Genomic DNA, 14,644 nt, shown 5'->3' on the forward strand with positions numbered 1-14,644 from the left:
TAGATCTGGGAGGTCAGTAGAGCCAAAGATGCATGTAGTATTTGAGCTCCAATGTGTATCTCCTATAGATGGCCCCAGAGAAAGACCCCACCACTATACTGAGTTTGGACATCGATTTTTAAAAAGGAAAAGAACAGATCCATTTCATTCCATAGTAAGACGTATTTTCTTTAATCATTCAAGAGACAGCAGATTATAGGAAGTATGGGCACAATCTAGATGCCCAGAGGATCTCAGAAGCCACAGGGATGGCACTTTGTGATCTGGACTAGTGTGTCTAAGACTTGACGATGCTTTCAATAGAATAGAGATCCAAGGTCATGACCACATGGTTCCCAGTCTCTTGCTGTTCTGAATTCCCAGGAAAGTGCCATTGCTTCAAGCATGGACAAGTTCCATTGGCATGTGACAATTTTGGAAGCAACGTTGGAGGAGGTAGAGTTGTTAGTTCATGTACTTAAAGCAGCAGGATTTTTTGGGATTGGCTTTCATCACAACACTGTAGTGACAAGACGTCTTCTTGAAAATTTCCTTACATTTGGTTCTGTCATAATACGAAGGAATACGAACTCTGTTGGTAGAAGAAAGAGCAAGAATTAGGGTGGACCTTGGAAGCTTGCTCTGGAAAAGCAGCTTGGTATAATGGAAAGAGAGTTGGCCATGGAAACAAGGAGGCTTGGGTTCCAGTCTGGCTTCTGACACATACAGATTATGTGGCCCTTGGCAGACAAGGTCATAACAGCCATTGATTGAGGGAGCTTCCTCATCTGGCAGTTCTCTTTACTAATTAAATCACAGATCTACTTCTTATCTTTTGTCCCTAATAAGGTAGAAGTGACAGGTAATTTCCTGAGAGGCTTACCCTTATTCCAGACACCCTTGGAATATGAACCACTTGTACTTCCCAACCATTTAATGACCCCTCTCAAACTACCCACAAGCATAGTAGGAAGGCCCATCAGGTCATAGGTGTTGAATGGATTGCACAAAAGCCTCAGGATGTTTTGAATACCTAGGAGTTGCCAGCTCTTATTCCTTCTTTCAAGTTTTACAGATGACAATGTAGCCCAGTCCTGTCGAACTATTTAACATCTATCATCCTCTTATCCTACTTGGACTCACTGAAAGACAGAATCTTCTGATATGAACTGAAAATGTGTATAACTACAAGCACTATAGCAAAGCCAGTCATAAAAATTTTTCATCAAAAATGTAGAGCTTAGAGGGACCTCAGAAGTCATATAATCCATTCATCTTACTTTGCAAATTAAGAAAACTGGACCCCAGACAAGCCTGATATACAAGGTTAAACAGGCAGCAAAGAGAAGATTCAGAGCTAGGTCCTCTATTTTCTGAGGGGACCATTTAATACAAACTTTGCTTCATTCCAGAGCTGGTTGGGAAAGTTAACAAATTTTCTGTGAGTGCTTGGAGAATAGTCATTTCCATTTCCTTCCCTCCAGCAGCCACTATCATTCTGCTACATTCTCATTATAATACTGCAGGCCCATGTGGTCTCCAAGTTTTGTACTCGGTATTCCCCCTACCAGGTGAATAATAATTTCTGACTTCCTGCTCCCCTAACTTTTATTACTCAAAACATCTGATTGCTAGCTTTTGACTCCTACACTCTGATTTTTGTCTGACTCGGATATAACCATTCTCTAGCTAGCCTCTCCTCTCACTGTGTCCCCTCCCCTCACTGTTGCACAAATTCTCCTTCACCATCCAGATCTCTTCCTTCAGCACTCCTTCTATCTATCTCTTGATATTCATGGAAACCCGGATCTCTCCTAAAGACATCTCACTCCTCATCACCCTCTCTGGGGCTGACCAATATTTCTTCTATGCAACATTATATTCCTCATATAATTTCAAAACCCATGTCCCCTCAAGCTCCCTACCCCACATCTCTCAGCAGATTACCTCACTTCGTACATTACTGATCTAGATGACTGGTCAAGATTTAGAGTGGAAGGTACCTCAGAGGCCATTGAATCCAATTCTCTCTTCTTTTTTGCAGAGGAAGAGACTGAGGCTGAGAAAGGTTAAGTGACTTGTCTCATGACTGAGGAAGGATTTGAACCTCAGTCTTCCTGACTCTAAATCCATTGCCCCATCCACTACAGCTCACAGCCTATCATGAGTTCCTTCATCCCCTCAGCTCAATATTTCCTAAGTTCTGTAGGTTGTCACCCATCCTATCCTCCTTTGCTCTAATCTCAGAGGATGAAGTGGCCTTCTTGACAAGACTAACCCCTCTGCTTGTGTCTTTCATCTCTTCCCCTCTCATTTGCTCCCGGATCTTGTCCAACAGATTATCACCACACTTCTTTTATTTTCTTCAATTTATTCCTATCTTCTGGGTACAAATATGTTCATCTCTCTCCTATCCCGACAAGACCCATGCTTGAAGCTGTCATTCCCTCAGACACTCAGGAGATTTCACTCCTCAATTTGTCAAAAAGGTCACTCAATACATACAGTCTTCATTTTCTCATTATCCATTCACTCCTAAAGCCCTTACTGTCTACCTTCTGATCCAACTATTCTCTTCTAACTGCCCTGTCTAAAGTTACTAATGATTTCGAACTCCAATGGTCTTTTCTTAGGCCCCATTCTCTTTAACCTTTCAGATACATTCAGTAAGGCTGGAAGCATTCTTCCCTTAGTTTCCATGACCCTGTTTTCTCCTGATTCTACTCCTACCTATGTGATCATATCTTCTTACTCTCGTCTGATGGTTGACCTTTGCTCCTTCCTTCAAGTATGGGAGTTCCTCAGAGCTCTATCCTGGGCTCTCTTCTCATCTCAGTCATAAGTCTCTCTTTTCATGATCTCATTTCAAACTATGGGTTCAAAGATCACATCTATAGATGCCGAGTTCTATATATCCAGTCCTAATCTCTCACTCAAACTTCAGTCTTCTATAACCAACTTTGCCTGTTTGATATCTCCTCATGGACATCCCACCACAAACCCCAGAACTGAACTTACCATGTTCTCCACTAAATCCATCCCACCTTTTCAACTTCCCCATTCCTCTTGATGTTACCTCCATCTTCCCAGTCATTCAGATTGGAAACTTCAGAGTCATTTGGGACTCTCTGCATTCTCATACTCATACTCCATCCCTACAAAGATCTGTAGAGTCTACCTCCACAGTGACACTTGTATCCATCTGCCTTCTTTCTACTCACGCTTCTACCACACTGGTTCAAGTGCTTCTCACCTGGACTGCTCTCATACCCTCTGAACTGATCTCTCTGCCTCCAGTTTCTTCCATCTTCAGTCTATTCCTCACATGCCCACCATCATGATCTTCCTGAGGCACGGGTTTGATTATGTAATTAATTGCAGGCCAGACATTTAAGACATTACACAATCTGGCTTCAAACTCCCTTCTCCTGTTTGGTCCCATTTTTCTTCACAGATATACCTTCCTCTACTGTATTACACACGGGTTGCCAAATGTAAACATGTCATCATGCACATCCATGAACTTGTACAAGCCATATACCTCCAGCCCTAGAATTGACTCCTTTCTCATCCTTTGTATTCAGACTCCGCCTCTTCCTTCAAGGCTTAGATCATGGGCTCCCTCTGTTTTCATTCCCCCAACAAAAAATGGCTGTCCTCCTCAAGTTTTCCCAAAATTCTTTGTCTAGAAATCATTTGTCTTTAATGGCATCATACTTTACTCTGTGCCATCCTATCTTCCCAGTTTCCAAATGAATGTAAAGTCATCAAAGGCAATAACAGTCATTTTTAATCTTTTATCTCTAGGACTTAGTATAGCATCTTGCACAAAATAAGTATTTAATCAATGTTATACTGAATTTTACCAGTAACTGAGGTCATGCATATGTCTATCATTTAAGGAATCAGATTTTCTCATTTTAAAAATGAGTTTACCAAAAATAATTCAGGATACTGGTGAGCATGTTAGGGGACAGAAAAGATATCCATAAGGATCTAAATAGACTAGAACAAAGAATCTAACAAGATGAATTCAAGAGGGACAAATATAAAATACTGCACTTCTGTTCAAAATACTAGCCATTCAAGTACAGAAGGGGAAGAGGTAATAATTTATATAAAAATGATCTGGGCATTTTTGGACACCTCAAACTCGGTATAATTCAAATGTATCACATTGCCCCTCAAAATATACTGATGAATATCAAGTTGCATTATTATTATCATCATTAGTATTCATAATAACAAAAGCTAACATTCATAGAGCACTTTAAGCATTTCACATATATTAGCTCATTGGATCCTCACAACAATGCTGGCAGGTTGCTATTATTATTTCAATTTTTAAAATGAGGAAATCGAGGCTTAGAAAAATATAGTGACATCCTCAGGTATATAGATAATGAGTTCTGAGCAGACATTTCAATAGACAAGTATCATAGATCCTAGATTTCAAATGGGAAGGGACTTTAAAAGTCATCGAGGTCAAAACCCTCCTTTTTAAATAGATGATGAAATGGAGGCTCACAAAAGTCAAATGACTCTCCCAGGGTCGTACAGATAACATGTATGTGTCTCAGGAAGGTTTTGAACTCAGGTCTTCCCAACACCAAGCCCAATGCTCCATGCAGTATCCACTAGTGGTTAAAGTCTTGCTCTACTCTTTCCTGTTTGGATCACATCGAGAATATCATGTCCAGTTCAGAGACTAACATTCTAGGAAGGAAACTGATCATCTGGGGCACATTCATAGGATAACGAATATGGAGAGAATAAAAAGGGTCATAAAAGGATCAATACAGGAATCATAGTCTGAAGAAGGGACCCTTCTGTCACAGGGAAGAGGGAAGAGACTTGCTTAGCTTCCTTGGCCTCAGGGGGCAGAGCTGAGATCTGGGGATGGAGACTGACAAGAGTCTATTTTTAATTAAGTGCAATGAGATGAAAACTTCCTAACCATGGGAACTCTCTAGAAGGAGAAGGGGCTGCTCTCACTAAAGGCATTAAAACAAAGGCCCATTGGGCCCTTGTTGAGAAAGGCTTTCTGGTTCCTAGAGGGGTTCTACTCCATAGACCCTGAGCTCCCCTCCAGCTTGGGAATTCTGCCATTTTACATCTGCGTATTTAGGATGAGCCTTGAACTCACTTGCTGCAGCACCGTATTCCACTTCTTTGATGACATGAATGCATCTCACACATATCAGTTCTCCATTTCGTGTTGAATTTGGGCATTATGTTGGCATTGTCCTTACAACATAAGACAGAATACATGGCAAATCTGTTAAATTGCAATTTATGACTCTAGAACAGATTTTACCAAGTCCTTTAAGCCACCTTGAATGGTACCACACTAAACCATCCTAACTATGGAAATTCTGGGCCACTTTTAAAGATCTCCAAAGGAGGTTCTACCATTTCCCTTGGCAACCTCCTTCAATGCTTCACAACCCATTCAACGAAGAGCAGCCCTTAAGTCATTCCCCAAGCCCTTAGAGTGACAAGCAGAAACTTCCAATGTACTACTTTTGAAGATAAGTGTTAGCAGATCAAGAGTAGGACATAAGCTCCCTGAAGGCAAGGAGTTTTTTTAGGGTTTCTTTACTTGCCATCTTAATTTTCTTTCCATGATTAATTTTGCCTTTGTAGCTATAACCTTTTGCATGCAATAGATGTTTAATAGATGCTTCTTGAATTGAGTGACTAAGTAGGTAAGTGCTTGAGGCACAGAGAGGGCCATGGTTTGCCCGCCATTGCAAAGCTAGCCAAGTGTCAGAAGTGGGATTTAAATCCAGACCTTCTTAACTTCAAGCCTAGTTCTCTAATCACTAAGGCATGTTGCCCCTTAGAAACATGACACATGTAGAAAATAAATATTGTCTCTTAATTATGGGATAGAAAGGAGATGATGAAGGAAGGAACTTACATGTATGTTTATACAGCTGCCTGTTTCTCCATCTCAGGCACATCTATAGATTATGTCCACTTTTCCCCCTTCTTACCCACCATTCTCATCCCATGAATCTTGGCTCCAGTGGACAACAATAGGCCCTTCAAGCTTGCCCCAGTCACTTTTCCTGCTAAACAAATCCTCCTGTACCTAGAGACACGAAACAGTTGCAAACAAAGATTTACCTTCTGGATTACTCTCTCTAGTGACCTCTAAAGGGATCATGTAGCCCATAGCACCACATAATGTCACAAAGATAGCCAAGGTAAGGTGAAGGCTTAGCATAGTATTCTACCTTTTAGAAAAAGAAAAGATAAAGATTAAAGGTGAGTGTGGAAGGAGAATGGCTAGGGTTTTTTTAAAGTTTTATACCAGCCTTCCCTTTTTATTACACAGTCACTACCCCATATTTGGGTCCCTCCTCCCATCAACGGACCCTATAAGGGAGTATAGTAGACAGAACACTGGACAGGGAGTCAGGAAGACTTGAGTTCAAGTATGGCTCGGGGCAGAGCCAAGATGGCGGCTGGAAAGCAGGGACTTGCTTAAACTCTCCCCCAGGTTCCTCCAAACACCTATAAAAATGGCTCTGAACAAATTCTAGAGCAGCAGAACCCACAAAATAGCAAGGGTAGCAGGGCTATAGCCCAGGACAGCCTGGATGGTCACCAGGAAGGATCTATTGCACAGAGCCAAGAGCAGAGCAAAGCAGAGCACACCCCAGCGTGGGCAGTGCCAGGACCAACCAGACCAGGAGCTGGGCAGAACAATATGTAGGGCCCTGAATCACTGAGCTGTGGCAGTTACCAGACTTCTCAACCTATAAGCGCCAAAGACAACAGAGCAGGTTAATGGAATACTGCTGGATTGGAGTGAAAGGAGTGCGCAGTCAGCCTTAGCTCTGGGAATGGTAGAGGTGGTACAGCTCTGTAGCTGCTTCCAGAGCTCCAGCTGTGGCTGCTTCTGGCCGCAGGCCCGCCCAGTGGGAGGAATTAAGCAGCAGATCAGGGTGGGAGTGCAGAGCCTACATTACCCTGCCTGGATCTGGGCTGCGATCCCAGTTAGCGGTTCTTGGGGGAGAAGGAGCCCTGCTGTGGCAGAGCTTGCTGTGTAGAAGTAGCTCTGAAAACAGCCGTGCACCCCTAAAGCTTGGGGCAAAGTTCTCTCTACCTTACAAGCAGTCATACCCCAACAAAAACCTCAAGGGTCAAGTAGTTGGCTGGGAACATGGCCAGGCAGCCAAAATGGACTCAGATTCATTCTCAGACTTTGGAATCTTTCTTTGGTGACAAAGAAGACCAAAACATACAGACAGAAGAAGTCAACAAACTCAAAGAGCCTACATCAAAAGCCTCCAAGAAAAACATGAACTGGTCTCAGGCTATGGAAGACCTCAAAAAGGATTTGGAAAAGCAAGTTAGAGAAGTAGAGGAAAAATTGGGATGAGAAATGAGAGTTATGCAAGAAAATCATGAAAAACAAGTCAATGACTTAGTAAAGGAGACCCAAAAAAATACTGAAGAAAATAACACCTTAAAAATACACTAACTCAAATGGCAAAAGAGCTCCAAAAAGCCAATGAGGGGAAGAATGCCTTGAAAGGCAGAATTAGGCAAATGGAAAAGGAGGTCCAAAAGACCACTAAAGAAAATACTACTTTAAAAATTAGACTGGAGCAAGTGGAAGCTAGTGACTTTATGAGAAATCAAGATATTATAAAACAGAACTAAAGGAATGAAAAAAATTGAAGACAGTGTGAAATATCTCATTGGAAAAACCACTGACCTGGAGAATAGATCCAGGAGAGACAGTTTAAAAACTATTGCATTACCTAAAAGCCATGATCACAAAAAGATCCTAGATATCATCTTTCAAGAAATTATCAAGGAGAACTGCCCTGATATTCTAGAGCCAGAGGGTAAAATAGAAATTGAAAGAATCCACCAATCACCTCTTGAAAAAGATCCCAAAAAGTAAACTCCTAGGAATATTGTCACCAAATTCCAGAGCTCCCAGATCAAGGAGAAAATACTGCAAGCAGCCAGAAAGAAACAATTTGACTATTGTGGAAACAAAATCAGGATAACACAAGATCTAGCAACTTCTACATTAAGGGATCCAAGGGCTTAGAATATGATATTCCAGAGGTCAAAGGAGTTAGGATTAAAACCAAGAATCACCTACCCAGCAAAAGTAAGTATCATGCTCCAAGGCAAAATATGGATTTTCAATAAAATAGAGGACTTTCAAGCTTTCTCAATGAAAATACCAGAGCTGAATAGAAAATTTGACTTTCAAACACAAGAATCAAGAGAAGTGTGAAAAGGTAATCAAGAAAGAGATATCGTAAGGGACTTACTAAAGCGGAACTGTTTTGTTTACATTTCTACATGGAAAGATGATGTGTGTAATTCATGAGACCTTTCTCAGTATTAGGGTAGTTGAAGGGAATATACATACCTATAGACAGAGGGCACAGGGTGAGGTGAATATGAATGGATATACCTAAAAAAATAAAATCAAATTAAGGGATGAGAGAGGAGTACATTGAGAGAGGGAGAAAGGGAGAGATAGAATGGGGTAAATTATCTCACACATAAGTAGCAAGAAAAAGCAGTTCTGTTGGAAGGGAAGAGGGGGCAGGTGAGGGAGAATGAGTGAATATTGTTCTCATCAGATTTGAAAAATCTCATCCAACTTCAGAGAAAGCACTGAGTGTAGATTGAAGCATAATTTTTTTTGCTTTTTTCCTTGCCTTTTTTTACAATATGGATAATATGGAAATACGTTTTGCATGATTTCACATATACAATTGAGATCACATTTCTTGCCTTCTTAATGGACAGCAGAAAAGCATGAGGAAGGGAGAGAATTCAAAACTCAAAAAAACCAAATTTTTAATGAAAGATAAATACTGATCAATTTAGGAATTTCTGAACAAGTTGTGATATATGATTGTAATGAAATACTGTTGTGGCATAAGAAATGATGAACAGGCTGTTTTCACAAATACCTGGAAAGACTTATACAAACTGAAGCAAAGTGAAGTGAGCAGAACCAGAACATTATACACAGTAATAGTGATCAACTGTGAATGATTTAGTTATTCTCAGCAATACAATGATCCAAGACAATTCTAAAGGACTCGAGTTGAAAAATGTCATCCACCTCCAGAGAAAGAACTGAGGGAATCTGAATGCAAATCCATTTTCACTTTGTGTGTATGTGTGTGTGTGTGTTTTCCCTTTGGGGCTGTCTTCTTTCATAACATGACTAATATGGAAATATGTTTTACATGATTGAAAACGTATAATCTATATCAAACTGCTTATTGTCTCAGGGAGAGGCAAGGTGAGGAAAAGAGGGAGAATATATGAACTCAAAACTTTTGTAAATGTTAAAAATTGTCTTTGCATGTAATTGGGGGAAATAAAATATTATTTTTAAAAAGAGTAGTTTTAAATTAATGAATGAAATATGTTTCCCTTTCCAAAAATGGTATATAGCTGCCTTCACTTTTTATTTCAAGTCACTACTGAATGTACAGTTGCTCTTTCCTACAACTAACAATTCCTTTGTAATAACAGAGGTAGCTAAGGGTGCAGTGGAGGGAAGAGGGGAAGGGATAGGGATGGGGATACTTTGTTGTCACAGGGTACTGCTTGACTGTGGGTGTAGTTATATGCGGAGAGGGAGTGACATGTTACAAGGTAATTGAGTAGAAGGCAGTACCCAGGGGAGGGGCACTATGACAGTGGGATTTGGGGGGGGGGGTAGCAAAAATGAGTCTGAGATAACCAAACCATGTGGAAGTTTTAATGTGCATTTTTTAGTCAGATCTGTGATTTAATAGTTGGGGGTAGGGAGGCCTCTGAAGAAAAAAACAACTGTCTCCACTAAGGCAGATGGACAACTGCCCTTCCATTTTAAGCCTGAAAGTTAAATGGGAGACTGACAACTAGTATACATGAGAGGTAGGATCTCAACCCTGAACTTCCTGACTCCTGGGGCTGCTCCCTATGCACTACATCATGCTGTCTCTTTACAGGGAGCCCCTGGGGAAAATAGCCAAGCAGCTCCTTTGAAGACTTGACACATTTCAGCAGTAACTCAAATTCCTACTTCACCAGAATGGAAACAAACAAAAATAGAACAGTAGAATCCCCCCTCTTTCCTTCCAAAGAGGAACCTGTTACTTACCATTATGTCTTACCAACTTCTCTCTTCCAAAAGGCTGTTGCTCCCCTACAGCATCCAGGTCAGGCCTATGCACATTGGAGATTTTGGAATAACAGTCAAGAGAAAATAGAACACATCAAAAAATGACAAATACTATTGTATAAATAGAGGGGAGGTTGCCAACTGGAAAGAATGGGTCAGTATGAATTATTTTATGTATTTTGGGTTAGATATTCACCCTCACTTAAATAACCCTGCCCTGTACTTATGCCAGAATCACCACGTGAGGGTCCCATGTGGTCCAGGATTCTGGCTCTGACAACACTATGAAGGGATGTTTTATAAGCACAAGATCACTCCATGGTGTGATCTTCAACATGTTATGGGGCTTCTCTCCAAACATTCCAAACTTCTCCATAATAATCCAGCATTCATTCCAAAGAAAAAATTCCCTAGATGCAATTTCCCATCTCCTGCCTTCAAGACTTTGCATGAGGACCTTCTTCCCTACCATCACCACTACCACCAATGACTGAAATGTTCTCCCTCCTCACCTCAACCTGTGGAAATTCCTCCTTCCTTTGAAAGTCCTTAAGATTCTCCCTCCCTTCCAGAAGTCTTTGTAGATTCCCACACATGTTGGTCATTGTATAGTTCTTTAGCGTGTACAAGACTGAGATGGACAATGCTTTCCTCTTCCCAGAACTGAAAAGTGTCTACCACAGTGCCCGTCATGTGGTGAGCACGATGTAATTGTCACCTATTGTAACTGAGTTAAATTAAGGTTCCAAAATGAATGGATTTTTAGGTAAAACAGTCCAGAAATGTGTTCAATTGAATTAATGTCACCCAGATTATCAGAAGTCTTGTTTCATGTTTTACAGGAAATTTTCATGAGATTACGTAGAGAGACAACTCTCCCTTACATTATGCATTGGGCTGTCTAAGTTTTTGTTTTTTTTTTTAAAGAAACTGTACTAATTATTGAATGAGTTATTTATTCTTTAAAATAGTTAATATGAGAGAGGATTCTGGGAAGATGGGGGAGTATGTCAGAAAATCAGAAACTCTCAAGATTTTCTCCCATAAAAGAGATGAAATAGCACCTCAGGGCAAATACTGAATGGTACAAATAAATGAGAATAGGGACAGAACAGGGGTCCTCCTGGAACAATTGGAGAACCTCTGAAGAAAAGGCTCAGGATGATGTTTGGTCCCCATGAGGAGTAAACACCTCCACGCTAGGTCCTAGGTTCACTTAAACAACAGCCATAAAGCCCTGGGGCTAGCTGGATTGGGAGGCTGCCTTGGCCTCAGCTGCAGGAGCTTTTACCCCCAGGACAGTGAGGGATGTCAGGTGTCTGAGCCAGGGAAGATTGAGGGAACTTCTGCTGACAAGGAATGCCAGACCCAGCTCTTCTGCAAAGATACAGTAGGGGCTAGAGGGAACCATGCTATGCCCACTCAGTGCAGAAGCATTGGGATGGGGACCCTGCTGGCTGTGAGCACTTACAAGAGACTAGAGGTCTTGGCTCCAGCTCCAGGCCAGAGGGGAAAACTGAAGAGGATCTGAGGCCAGAGGCCCCATCCACCATACCCCAGAACTAGAGATGATTATAAAAATGAAACTACTACAGGTTTTTAAAAATGTACAGGCAGAGGAGAACAAATCTATCATAGAGTGTTAATATGGGAATAGAGAAGACTGGAGTTCATCTTCAAAAGAGGATATTGAAGCAAAGAAACCTTCTTTTGCCACACAGAGTAACATCAAATAGTCACTTGCTCAAAAAGAATTCATAACCAGGAGAACATGGTACACAGTAACAGCAACATCGTGCAATGACTAACTCTGATAGACTTACCTCTTCTTAGCTATGCAAGGATCTGACTCCTGTGTTAGTAAACAAAATGGGCTCTTAGCACTCAGTTCAACCAAGTGCCCTTGAAGAGTTTGGCCTTTTTTTCCTTGATTAGATTGAGAGTCCTTGGTGACCTCCTTGCCTCAGAGGAGGGTCTAGTTTACACACAAGTTTGAGTGACATGTTTGGGACATCAGAGGCTTTTAGACCACATGGGTTTAAGTCCCCTCTTTGTGATGACTTTAGGTCACGTGGGTGAGTCACATGTGTGACTCACCCTTGACCCTGAAAAAAATATAAAACCAGGGGTTGGCTTTCTCTTTTCCGGAGCTCTTATCCACAGCCATCGTGGCGTGTGTGACTCTGGACCAGCCCTTGTTATGAGCTTCCGGGCTGAACCTAGATGTTCGTAAATATGAATTGTATTTGGTCTGTCTGTTGATGTTTGTAATTTGTTTGTATTTGTTCCAAAGTTCAGGGTGCTGGCTTTTTCCCCTGAACTAAGTGAGTGGTATTTGTATGCTGAATTAAAGTAAGCTTGTTAACCCCTTAATGTTGCTTTCCTTAGTAAAGCAGATCAAAACAACCTGGGCTTTTGCAGCATGCTGGTAGCATGTTTGTTGTTGGGCTTGTGTTGGTCTTTCACCCCCACAACAGCTGCTAGCCAGATTGTTGAAACAACTCCATAACTCAAACAATAACTAACCACTCAAAAAGTCTCATGATGGAAAATGCTATCTGCATGCAGAAAAAGAACTATGAGTCTGAATGCAGATCAAAGCATATTATTTGCTCTCTCTTTTTTGGTTTCTTCTTCCTCATGGTTCCTCCACCTGCTTCTTATTTTCTTCACAACATGACTAATGTGCAAATATTTTTAATATGATGGTATATGTAGAGCCTATAAGAGATTGCACACCATCTTGGGGTGGGGAGAGGTGAGAAAATTTGGAACTCAAAATTTTGTGGATGTAAATGTTGAAAATGAAAAATAAATTAAGTTTTTTTAAAAATAGATAAGTCAAACACTAAAAAAAGAATTCATATAAGAATTTTAAAAAAAACTTTTTAAAATTAAATGAGAAAGATCAAGGGAAAACTGAAAAAAAATAAGAACAATCCAAGAGAAACAAAAAGATTATGAAAAGAAAGTCAACCAATTAGAAATGAAAATCTAGAATCTTAAGGAAGAAAACAACTCCTTCAAAATTAGAACTGAGCAAGGGGAAGCCCATGAAGTCATAAGAGATCAAGAAATAATAAAATAAAATATAAAAATGAAAAATATAAGAGAATGTGAAAATCTCATTAAAAAACTGATCTGGAGAATAGATCAAGAAGAGAAAACATAAGAATAATTGGACTACCTGAAAGTTATGATCAAAAAAAGAATCTTGATACAATAATACAAGAAATATTTAAAGAAAATTGTCCTGAAAGATGGGAACAAGAGAGGAAAGCAGAAATAGAAAAAAAAAATGCCAATCACTACATAAAAGAGATTCTAAGACAAAAACCCATAGGAATATTATGGTCAAATTCTGAACCCCACGCCACCCCATCAGCTCAAGGATAAAATATTACAAGTGAAAAGAAAAAAAGAATTTAAATGTGACAGTATCACAGTTAGAAACATGCAAGACCTAGCAGTGGCAACACTAAAAGATTGCAGGTCTTGGAATGTTATATATTGAAGAGCAAAAGAACTAGGATTCCAGCAAAAAAATATCATACACAGCAAAATTAAGTATAACCCTGAATGGGAAAAATGGATATGTAATGAACTGTCAGACTTTCAGGACTTTGTTTAAAAAAATCTGAACTTGGGGGAGGGGGATGGAGCCAAGATGGTGGCTGGAAAGCAGGGACTAATGTAGGGCTCTCCCCCAGGACCCTCCAAACACTGACAAAAAATGACTCTGAACAAACTCTAGAACTGCAGAACCCATGGAAGAGCAGAGGGAAGCAGGGCTCCAGCCCAGGACAGCCTAGATAGTTGCTGGGTAAGGTCTATTGCACACAGCTTGTAGCAGAGTGGAGCAGAGACCAACGTGGGCTGTTCCCAGACCAAACAGACAGGGAGCCAGGCAGAACAGGACACGGTGCCCTGAATCAGTGAGCTGTGGCAGTTACCAGACTTCTCAACTCACAAACACCAAAGATAACAGACAAGGTTAGCGGGAAAAAAACTTTGGGGAGAGAGTGAAAGGAGTTTGCAGTTTGGCCACCACCCCAGGGGCAGCAGAGGTGGTACAGCTACAGAAATACAGTTGCAGTTGCTTCCTGCCCCAGGTCCACCAGGTGGGAGGAAATAAGTGGCAGATCAGAGCAGGAGTGCAGAGCCTGCTGAGATCTGAGTCCAGTCCGGGTTGGCGGTTCTTGGGGGAGGAGGAGTGCTGGTGTGGCAGAGCTTCCTGTGTAGAAATAGCTCTGAAAACAACAGCACAGCCCCTCAAGCTTGGGACAAAGTACTCTCTACTCTACAAGGGATCATAGTCTGACAAAAAGCTCAAGGGTCAAGTAGTTGGCTGGGAATATGTCCAGGCAGCCAAAACGCACTCAGATTCAGTCTCAGACTTTGGAATCTTTCTTTGGCGACAAAGAACACCAAAACATACAGACAGAAGAAGTCAACAAAGTCAAAGAGCCTACATCAAAAGCCTCCAAGAAAAACATG

At 40.9% G+C, this 14,644-nt stretch overlaps 1 protein-coding gene across 1 annotated transcript; it reads right to left on the minus strand.

The window, feature by feature from the left end:
- Positions 1 to 444: 444 nt before the first annotated feature.
- On the minus strand, positions 445 to 12,314 carry LOC118829473 (beta-microseminoprotein-like). Its single transcript, XM_036736476.1, has 5 exons — positions 12,271 to 12,314; positions 10,140 to 10,191; positions 6,112 to 6,217; positions 5,126 to 5,234; positions 445 to 571 (listed from the first exon to the last, which is right to left on the minus strand). The coding sequence occupies exons 1-5, from the start codon at positions 12,312 to 12,314 to the stop codon at positions 445 to 447; spliced, it is 438 nt and encodes a 145-aa protein (XP_036592371.1).
- Positions 12,315 to 14,644: the final 2,330 nt, after the last annotated feature.

Source organism: Trichosurus vulpecula, chromosome 8, assembly GCF_011100635.1.
Source record: "Trichosurus vulpecula isolate mTriVul1 chromosome 8, mTriVul1.pri, whole genome shotgun sequence".
Taxonomy (NCBI): domain Eukaryota; kingdom Metazoa; phylum Chordata; class Mammalia; order Diprotodontia; family Phalangeridae; genus Trichosurus; species Trichosurus vulpecula.

Bases quoted from the DNA above. Each gene is read 5' to 3' on its own strand.
- LOC118829473 (XM_036736476.1), bottom strand. From the start codon at position 12,314: ATGGCTGTGGATAAGAGCTCCGGAAAAGAGAAAGCCAACCCCTG. The intron at 6,218-10,139 runs GTAAGACATAAT...TCTAAAAGGTAG, and splicing joins CTTTTGGAAGAGAGAAGTTG to AATACTATGCTAAGCCTTCA. The intron at 572-5,125 runs GTGAGTTCAAGG...TTCTACCAACAG, and splicing joins GGAATACGGTGCTGCAGCAA to AGTTCGTATTCCTTCGTATT.